A 10,556-nucleotide genomic window follows, 5' to 3' on the forward strand; every position below is an offset into this window, starting at 1 on the left:
ACTATAAACTTTGCCTGATCTAATTCAGAGTGAAGACAATGAGCAATGCTTGCATACCAATCTATTCCATGCAGGTCCACACTTTGGTTGTTTGAAGTGTAAAGCTAATTTAAGAATGCTCACATCAATTCTAGAACTGTTAGTTCTCATTAACAGAGAAGACTCCAATTTCACCATCTGTAATCTCCACCTCAGCAAAGTGCATATGCATTGAACTAGGTTGAAACAAGTTATTCTATATTACTGCCCTGACTAGGCAACCAGACAAAAGCAAGAATGCTTCTTTCTTGACATAAGCAATCAGTAAGAAACTGAAGACATGTCAAAATTCAAGTAATCCACAAAGGGAGAACAAATTATGACAAGACAGTAATAAAAGTTCTCTGTTACATGATAACCCTAAAATTGTTAACCAAAGATGACAGCATTAAAGAACTTGGGAATAAAAATTTACAGCTTCTGAGTTCTGATCCGCTAACAGAGACATCGAAGCACCACCCAGCTTCTGTAGACTCACCCACTCACACGTTATATGTCTCCCCTAGGCATTGACTCTTCAAGTCAAAGCTGCCATCATTCGGCTAAGCTAGTGTTAGTTCATCCTATTGTTTTCTTCATAACGTTTTTTTTTTTTAATAATTTTTCTACTTATTGTAAACATATATGTTCATCTCTGTACTTAGTTTTTCTTCATATTTCCTTTCCTTGGTGTTACCTTATCATTACTGACCAAAAAAGAAAAAAAAAAAATGTCTAACCCTCTCACTCTCACAAGATGGGGAATAACTAATTAAAATCCACGAACATCTGAACAAACAATTTTAATTTTTATCACATGTTTTCTCTTCATCTTCTCATAGAAAATTGCATCAATGAGAAGATTGGAGATGGATTCATTTAAAAGAGGCCCATACTTTGTTTAAAGAAAGAGAGCGTCAATTTGAATCCCATGACTCATTATGTGAAAGGGCGTGAGAAGAATCCCCACTTTAATATTGTGGGCAACTTTGGCAGAAGTTCTTTTTCACCCACGATAGAGGGTTCACCATGAAATCTAAGGTCACCAATACTCCCTTGAATCATGATCCAAAATGCCCTCCATTGTCCCCAATACCTATCTTAAAACAACCGATGACCATCAAGGATCGAATTCCTTATTCACCCTTTTATTTTTTCCCCCCTTTTCTTCTTCCTTGTATTAAAGCAACCCAACTATTCGGACTGAGCTTGGCTGGTCCAATCCTGGCCCTTTGGCTGTTTGGAAACTCCACACCAACTATCTCATTTCTTCCAATCACTGGCTTGTGATCAGAAAAACCATTAGATCCACCCCTATGAGAAAGTCCTAGATGACATGCACTCTTGCAAATTTTGAACAGGTAATCCCATCAGTCCTTGCAGAAATTAGAAGGTTGACATAGCTTGGAGTTCAAGGGAGTGTTATATTAGAATTCAAGTCAATCCTAATGGACACATAGAATAATACTAAAAAAGTGTTAAATCTTTTACAAGGCTAGTTAAGATATTATTGTTAGTCTCTCTTTAGTGGTCTAAGAGGGATGACCTTCAGAGGTTCCTTTATCTTTATAAGTTTGTGTGTTCAATTCTGTTCTTTTACACGTTAATTGTTCCTTTAAATTGAATAATACTCCTTTGAGTGAGACACGTTCAAACATACCCAATTTTCCACATACACCAAATCAGTTAATAATGTATTTTGGAATTCCCCATCAAACAGCTGAAAGATGTGATATCGTTTGGGAACTATGTATTATTTTACAAGCATTGTTTTGTGTTAGGGGTGTTAAAACTTGGCCCACATTGGTGGGCCTAACTTGAATCGATCAGTTGAAGCTTGAGACCGGACCAATTGATTATTAAACGTGTCAGGCTCAAACATCCCCATTGATTAATAATCGGGAGTTCACGGTGCAAGGCTCAAACACCCCCATTGATTAATAATCGAGAGTTCACGGTGCAAGGTTGTAGCCTGATGGTCATCCGATAAGGATTGACATGATCAGTTGAAAATTGATCATGTGTAGCCTGATTAGCCCATTTGAACCCATTTATCCCAATTATAGCCCGTTTAAGTACCTTCTGTGGCCCCTGTATGCCCGACCTAATAGTGGATTGGTTACTAATTGACCGAATAGAAACATGTTCATGCCCCCACCTATGGGGCATAATGGTATTTCTGGTATGTTGCTTTGACTCTTTTCTTTTTCCACCTACCATGATGAAAGAAAACAAAGAAACTCTACTTCTTGCAAGTCCCAATAAATGGGTAGCTGAATTACAAACTAGTGGAAATAGTGAGAGACTTTAAATAAGTGGGAATCGATTAGACCCAATCAAAAATGACCGAGCCTAGCTAGTTGACACTCTTAATTTGATTATATATTCAGTCTATTCTATTCCTTTTTTATGGCCAAGAATTCAGTGGTTGGGATTACATAGGTTGTGCCACGGTTCTATGAATTGGAATCGGCTCGTAGATTCTTAACTGAAATAATTAAGAGTGGATCAGGTCCTTGAAGAGAAACATTCTCTTGCAAGGACTGATCCACATAGATGGAATCCACCTAGAGAAAAACCCTACTGTGGATTTCATATGTGTAGCTTAGACCGTACATAAATGGTTCCCGTAAGGGAATGGGTTGACCAATTGGACCCCCAAGCCACCATGGTTCATTTATGCTTGGGCCACAAATCCATATACTCCCCTAAAACCCCGCTTATGGCATGACAAGAATAGAGATAGGATCCGTTGCTCGTACGATCATCTGGTCGTACGAGTCAGCATCTAACACATGTCTCACTTTTTGCCATTACAAGGATAAAGAAGAAAATATTTGAAAAAAAAAAGGACAGGGGTCGGATGCTAACTCGTATGACCAGGTGATCATACGAGCAACTGATCCATTTTCGCAAGAATACAGGAGAAAGTAGAAATGTTCCCCCCATTGTTTCTCAAACAAAGAAATCCCTGACCACATTTTCTTGACATTATCACAAGGGATGCGGATTCTGTTTCTTAAAAACTGATTTTGTGGTTTCACTTCTCTGTTTCTTTTACGATTTTGCACCAACCAATCCCTTCACCGTAAGAAATTTGCAGGAAGTTTACGTTTCTTCTCCTTATGAATACTATAAAACTTCCAAGCTATTCCCTTAATTAATAATGTTAACTTAAGACCCCCTCCCCCCCAAAACAGAGACAAAGCTCAATTCATAGATACTGTAACTCTGAAAATGATAAGAAACAAATCTACAGAGTCCTTTCATCTCCTTCTTCTTCTTCTTGTCTTGGCAAGCTCTATCATCATCAATGGTGACAAGGAGAAGGTAGCTAGTTTTCTTCTTCTTCTTCTTCTTCTATTTTTTATCTATCTCACCTAATGTAGAGATTTTGGGCAGAGTTTTTACATAGTCTATATGGGAGATCGTCCTAACGCGAGAGAACAAGGAGTTCAGTCACATATAAATATCCTCTCAACCGTGAAAGGAAGGTGAACATTCATTCAATTTCTCTCTTTCTCATCTTTTAACTGATCCATGATTAAAACTTATGTAATCTCCATTTCTCTATACTGAACAGTTCTAGTGCAGCTGAGGACTCCATTGTTCATAGCTACACCAGTAGCTTCAGTGCTTTTGCAGCAAAGCTAACCGCTGATGAAGCCCAACAGTTGTCGAGTGTGTTTAGATGCTAACTAGAAATCCAAATGCTTTCATTTCTATTTAGTTTAATGAGTTCCATTAAAGATTGATTTATGTGGTTTTCTTTAGGTATGGATCGAGTGATTTCTGTATTTCCTAATCGATATCACAAGCTTAGCACTACAAAATCATGGGATTTTATTGGATTTCCTCTCACTGTAAAAAGAAAATTGAAGATAGAGAGTGACATAATTGTGGGTTTATTGGATACTGGTAATTAATTAAACAGTTATTCTTCATATTAGGTTCTCTCTCCTGCATAGTTTATATTTATGTTTATTATCTATTTTTGAATAATCAATTATCATAATAGATTATGGGCTTTAATCTCTTGGATGAACAGGGATAACTCCAGATTCTGAGAGCTTCAACGATAAAGGATTCGGACCTCCGCCGGAAAAATGGAAGGGAACTTGTCGCCGCTATGTTAAGTTCTCTGGATGCAACAAGTAATGACCATTCTTCTTCTTGTTACTTCCTCTTATTGTTACTTGTAAAACTTAGGCTTTCTTCGGTTTGATTTCGATTTGTATTTATTTGACTTATTTCTATTTCTAGATGTGTTTGGTATAATTTATAGCACCTATTTTTATTTATAATAAATTATAATAAATCATAAATCATAAATCACAAATCACAAATTACTCCCAAACTATTAATTTGTGATTTGTGGCAACAAATTCCTCTTATTGTTACTCGTAAAACTTAACCAATGTGGGACTAAAACCCCTTTCATTCCTGGCCATGGAACGAGTGTATTATGCTTTTGATTTAATTGGGTGTTTGCAGTAAGATCATAGGAGCAAGATACTTCAAGCTTGATGGCACCCGTGACCCATATGACATCTTATCTCCAATCGATGTGGATGGCCATGGCACTCATACATCATCCACACTTGCAGGAAATCTAGTAAAAGATGCCAGCCTTTATGGCCTTGCAAAGGGTATTGCACGCGGAGCAGTGCCCTCTGCAAGAATTGCGGTTTACAAGGTCTGTTGGGAAAGCAGTGGATGTGCAGATATGGACCTTCTGGCCGCATTCGATACGGCGATAGCCGACGGTGTCGATATCATCTCCATCTCCATTGGTAGTGGAATTGTTGGGTACTTAAATGATTCCATAGCCATTGGAACTTTCCATGCCATGAAGAAGGGCATCCTCACCAGTGCCTCCGCCGGCAACGGCGGCCCAACTCCGGGTACTGTAGAAAATCATGCACCATGGATTCTTACGGTCGGTGCAAGCGGCACGAATCGGCAGTTTAGGAGTAAAGTCATGTTGGGTAATGGGAAGACATTCTCTGTAAGTCTTTTGCTTCAAGTAATATGTAGAGTTAAACCAATTCTGAAGCACGAGTTGACTCGTTTGAGTTGTAAATGAACGTTGCAGGGAATTGGTGTGAACAACTTTTCTCCAGAACGAAAACTTTATCCCCTCGTCGTTGGGGCTAATGCCAGCAACGATTCCAGTGACACTGCCAGCAGTGCGAGGTACTGATCTTTCACCTTTGCTGGTTTCTATGGCTAATACATGTAGGGCTTGCACTCATGCCAATGGTAAAAATCAGCCCAAAATGATCAACAAAAGCTATTTAAAGTTTTGGCTAGAAATCGTCACCTGGTGCAAACCCAATGAGAGTATGCATAGGGGCATCAACAAGAAGGGAGTTCTATGAATTTAGAGAGATGGGAGAATATTTTCGTGCTGCTAGTACAATTACTTGGTCGTACGAGTCAACATCCAACACTTGCCATTTTTGTTTTCAAATATACTCATCTTTATCCTTGTGATGACAAAAGGTGGGATAGGTATTGGAGGCTGACTCGTACGACCAGTGGATCCTATCTCGAAAACCAAGCCTTCTACCCAAGGGGGGTGAAAAGAAAAATTGGGCTTGCACTGGTCAGCTTGGCCAGGAAAACCCAAATCTGACCTACAGTGCTTGTTAAATGTGTTAGGCTTATGCTGGGACTGAATACTATTCAGTCATTCTTGGTGTGAGGGCCTACCCGATGGGCGCCTAATTGGTACTGACCTCCTAAGAACTCGATTGAGCTTGACCCCCTGAAGAGCCAGATTAAGCCCTACTATTTGACTTGCTATTTTTTTTTGGTGGCGAGAGGTATCCAGGCCTTTGGCCTGACTAGTCCCGCGGGCCCATATTAACCCCACAACCGCATGGAACCGGGTCATACTGGGGTTGAATGAGAACTATTCAACTTTCACTAAAAGCAATTAAGAGCACTAAACACTCCCGCGTGAGTAGCCTAAGGTGTGCTTAATGGGAGTCAAACTTAGGATTGTTTGACTTGCTATTGTTGTAGATAAATTTGATGAATTTTTTGGGTGTAAAAAGTAAAGCTTTACAACAATGTGTAGATATGGAATCAATCTAAACCTTTATCATAAAAAATTTAATTAATAGTCCGTTTAAGACATGTTTAGAGGTAAATGGTGCAGTAGCCCATCTAAGACCCATTTAATCTGAGAAAGGATAATTAGTTCGTACGATCACTTGGTCGTACACCTCAACATCAAACATCTGTACTTTTTGCTTTTAAATATACCCCTCTTCATCCTTGTAACAACATAGAAACTAAAGAAAACAATTCAACATGGATTACAGGTATTGTATAGAAGGCTCCCTGGATTCTTCAAAGGTGAAGGGGAAGCTAGTCTACTGCGAGATGTTGATGTGGGGCGTTGATTCCGCCGTCAAACTCGCCAGTGGGGTTGGCACCGTCGTAGAAAGCGACGCTAACCCTGATACTGCTCAAATTTTCATGACACCAGGAACTGTAGTGGATTCGAAAACTGGCAAAGCTGTCACTGATTACATAAACTCTACAAGGTAATAACTACTCCTTGGTTCCAATAAATCCAATCAAATTAACAAATCTGAAACATTTATAAATGATCTTTGTCCCACAAATGCAGATCACCATCAGCAGTTATTTATAGGACCCAAGAAGTTAATGTTCCAGCACCGTTTGTGGCTTCATTTTCATCTCGTGGGCCTAATCCTGCATCCATCCACATTCTCAAGGTGACCAACTTGAAGAAACTTGTTTTAAATCCTTTCTGATAGTATTTACAGACTTTAACAGACTTGGTTTTAATCTGTGTGGTGATTTCATGTTCGCCGGTGTCGCGAAATAGCCGGACATTGTTGCACCGGGCATTGATATCTTAGCTTCTTATACCCTTCTCAAGTCTCTTACTGGATTTGAGGGTGATAATCAGTACTCAAAATTTACGATTATGTCTGGCACCTCCATGGCATGTCCTCATGTTGCTGGTGTTGCTGCTTATATCAAGTCATTCCATCCTAAATGGTCACCGGCTGCCATCAAATCTGCCATTATTACCACTGGTAAGTTAATGAAGTACTTAATTTAATGTGTTTAATATAATCCTTGAAGAAGACAACAACCCTATTTCAGAAACAACTAGACCTATTTAGGGTTTGTACTTCAACATTCAAAAGAAACAATTTTGATGTCCTTTCTTTCTTCCTTTTCTATTTTTATTTTTCTTAAAATTTTTTTTTTAATGAATTGAGTGAGAAAATACATTAGTTGTTGATGTTGTTTATAAAAAAAAGCAGAAACATAAATTTGTAACAAAAATTAACCCAATAAACCCGACTCTCTTCTACCACCTCCATCCATGTCGCCACCATCACATAACTAAAGATATACTTTTGTTACTATGCATTCCTCGTGTGTTTTAATTTGTTATTTCTTAGTGGCATAAATATTTTTTTTTTCTAGTTTAATATATAATATTTTTTTCAAGTATTTCCAAATAAACAAAACACACACATAAAAAAAGAGTTTTTGATTTAGAAATACAAATATAAAATGGGAATGCTACGCTACAGAATCTTAATTTGCCGACTTAGTCTTCAAAATTGTAAGCTCTAATTGAAGGGAAAATGGTTTCTGTGGGGGAGTGTGGCCTATGCGTTGCCTAGACAGATGATAAGGGATGAAAACCCATATCCCATAAAATAAAAAATGACATATATGTTGATGCTTCCTCGTGCATTCTCATAGACCCTCACAAATACACTTCATCCCAATTGAATTATAAGGGAACATTTGATTAACCAAATTTATATTTCTTGGACGTGGTCGTTCTCATGAATTTATGCTTCATTCCTGATGTTGGGTTCATAATTTCATTGATGCAATTTTACAGCCAAGCAGCTAAGTCCACGTGTCAACAATGATGCGGAGTTCGCATATGGTTCGGGTCAGGTGAACCCGGCTCGAGCTATCCATCCTGGTTTAGTATATGACATGGATCAGTTATCTTACATTCAGTTCCTATGTCGTGAGGGTTACAAAGGCTCCTCCTTGGGCTTCTTAGTTGGTTCAAAGCACGTAAACTGTTCTTCTTTGCCTCCTTCAAAGGGAAGCGATGGTCTCAACTATCCAACCATGCAGCTCCCCACGTCCATGAATAGATCCTACACAACTGGAGTTTTCAGAAGGAGAGTCACCAATGTGGGTCCCGCCGAGTCAGTGTACAATGCAACCATTAGAGCACCTAAAGGTGTTGTGATCACAGTGAGGCCTGAAACTCTCTCTTTCACTCATAAAATAAAGCAAAGGAGCTTTATTGTGATGGTGAAAGCTAAGCGTATACCTAATATGCAAATGAGATCAGGTGAGCTCGTGTGGAGATGCTCTCATTATGCTGTAAGAAGCTCCATTGTTATATATGGTCCATAAAGCTGCAGTTAAATATTCATAACTGCAAGTGTATTTTATTATCGTGAATTTATATTATTGGATGGAAATTTTCAATTGGGTCAATTCTTATGATATATTTATGAGTATATTAGTGGAAGGATACATGATCAGAGATAGAAATGGAATTGGATCAATTGAATCAGATCAGAATCGTCTGAAACAATTTCCAACCAAAGAGAAATTATATTCAGACCAAAACATGTCCCAACTCTAGTTTCCACACAAGAATTTATCAGCTCCGCATTTTTGAACCCTAACTCCAACCCACTAGCTGCCCAACTCATAAACCCATAAAATACCATTGGTGATCCAACCAAAAGCTAGAATATGAAGTTATTAGATGGAAATGACCTAATGGTATATGACAGCAACACAAAGTTCTGAACTTAATTGATGTGGGATTATATCTCTATAATTTCCAACATCTCAACATGGTCTCAAGATTTAAAATGAATGTCAGTGATTGAAATATTAATTTGATTCTTAATTGTTTGAAGTTAGGGGGTAGATAATTAATGTCAAAGAAAAAGATCCCTATAACATTAGGGTTGCAATGTTTTTTCACACCGTCTAACGTTCTTTGCATTTATTGATCATGTAGGTACCCCTATTGATCAAATCGATTCCTACACCATAATTGGTGTGGCATAGAAGATTCCTCTCACATTAACGGAATTGGAAACCCTTTCCCTAAGATAGTAACATTCTAAAATTAGACTTCTATTGTGCTAGCTGTTTTATCTAGTAATTAGTCTCTATTAGAAAATTAAAGACTAATTAATTGATCAGCTACTCTTCTGCTAATCGGATTAGATGCTCAAGATTAAATGCACAAACTTGAATAATTAAAGCAGATTAAAGATTAATTAGTCTATCCAAGCTATTTCAAAATCTAAACAAAGATTGGTCAATCAATCGATCCTCAAACCGAATAAAGCCCAAATGATCAAGACTGATTAACTAATCAGTTTACATTTTCAGAATTTTTTTTTCTTGGTAAGGGAACATTTTCAGCTTGGCAACCTTGAAAACCAGCACTTAATAATGAAATCCATATTTGCAAATCAAAATCCTTTGATTTGGAGTTACTTAAATACAAAAAAGCCCATATCAGTCAGAATGTCCCTATTTTAAATGGGTTTTGCTTTTTGTAATCTTTTGGTTATGTAACCATGATGATTGCCTTCCTTCGTCATTATTTTCTCTTTTTGGGCAAGAGAATTTTGTCTATTACGCAAGCAGGTAGCTTCCCTTTCCCCTTTTTACCTTATATGATCCATATAAGATGGTGACTTTAATGAGAATAAGAAAATAGACTTTATCTAGGAAGGTCATAATGTATGTAGTTTCACAGTCTCACCTTCCCTTCGGGAAGGCTATTTTTTTACTTGAACCCATGACCACTAGGTCCCAATGGAACAATCTTACTATTGCAGAGAGGTCAACCCTCTATGGTGACTTCTATGAGACTATCTGATATTAAATACCTTGCCTCCCCTCCAAGAGAGAGGGAAAATATTCTCTTTGATATATATTGAAAGAATCCCCTATCCGGCTGCATAGCATATACTAGCGCCTTCCGATGTTTATCAATCTCTTCTCCCACAAGAGGGGGTAGATATATTATTTCATAGGAGGAAAGAGATAAATACAAAGAGGCACTAGGAAGATCCCGTCCCTAGTGATGCTCCAATGTGCGTTGTGATTGGTCTAGGTGTTTGTGCAAGGGCCACATTGCAAGGTACAAAACTCTCTCCTAAAAAAAAAAAGAAAAAGAAAAGATGACTAGATTCAAATTCTTGGGTTTTGCACTTCATCTAAAAGGGACTTTTTGAGATTTTGAATGATGCCTTTATGGATGTATTAGAATATTTAACCTTCTTTTGATTGTTCCTTGATTTATCTCAAAGGCTCTTTAATCAAGGTAGAGTTTTCAAAATTACTTGAAAAATAATTCTTTTTGATTCAATTCATATTTTAAAATGATAAATTTTACACTATGTTGAATATATATATATATATATACTAAGAGGAAGCAAAAAACAAAAACTACAAGTTATTTTATAAGGACA

General features: G+C 37.6%; 1 protein-coding gene across 1 annotated transcript; it reads left to right on the top strand.

Annotated features, from left to right (window-relative positions):
• The first annotated feature begins 3,124 nt into the window (after positions 1–3,124).
• On the top strand, positions 3,125–8,547 carry LOC122077474 (subtilisin-like protease SBT4.14). Its single transcript, XM_042643424.1, has 11 exons — positions 3,125–3,348; positions 3,421–3,512; positions 3,602–3,699; positions 3,793–3,936; positions 4,067–4,172; positions 4,513–5,026; positions 5,114–5,214; positions 6,351–6,575; positions 6,662–6,770; positions 6,884–7,097; positions 7,928–8,547. Exons 1-11 carry the CDS (start codon positions 3,256–3,258, stop codon positions 8,461–8,463), a joined length of 2,232 nt encoding a protein of 743 aa, XP_042499358.1. The 5' UTR covers positions 3,125–3,255; the 3' UTR covers positions 8,464–8,547.
• The last annotated feature ends 2,009 nt before the right edge of the window (positions 8,548–10,556 follow it).

This window comes from Macadamia integrifolia, chromosome 4 (assembly GCF_013358625.1).
Source record: "Macadamia integrifolia cultivar HAES 741 chromosome 4, SCU_Mint_v3, whole genome shotgun sequence".
Classification (NCBI taxonomy): Eukaryota; Viridiplantae; Streptophyta; class Magnoliopsida; order Proteales; family Proteaceae; genus Macadamia; species Macadamia integrifolia.

Coding starts and splice junctions, on each gene's coding strand:
- LOC122077474 (XM_042643424.1), top strand. CDS start 3,256: ATGATAAGAAACAAATCTACAGAGTCCTTTCATCTCCTTCTTCTTCTT. Junction 5,215..6,350: donor GACACTGCCAGCAGTGCGAG/GTACTGATCTTT, acceptor CATGGATTACAG/GTATTGTATAGAAGGCTCCC. Junction 6,771..6,883: donor CATCCATCCACATTCTCAAG/GTGACCAACTTG, acceptor GTCGCGAAATAG/CCGGACATTGTTGCACCGGG.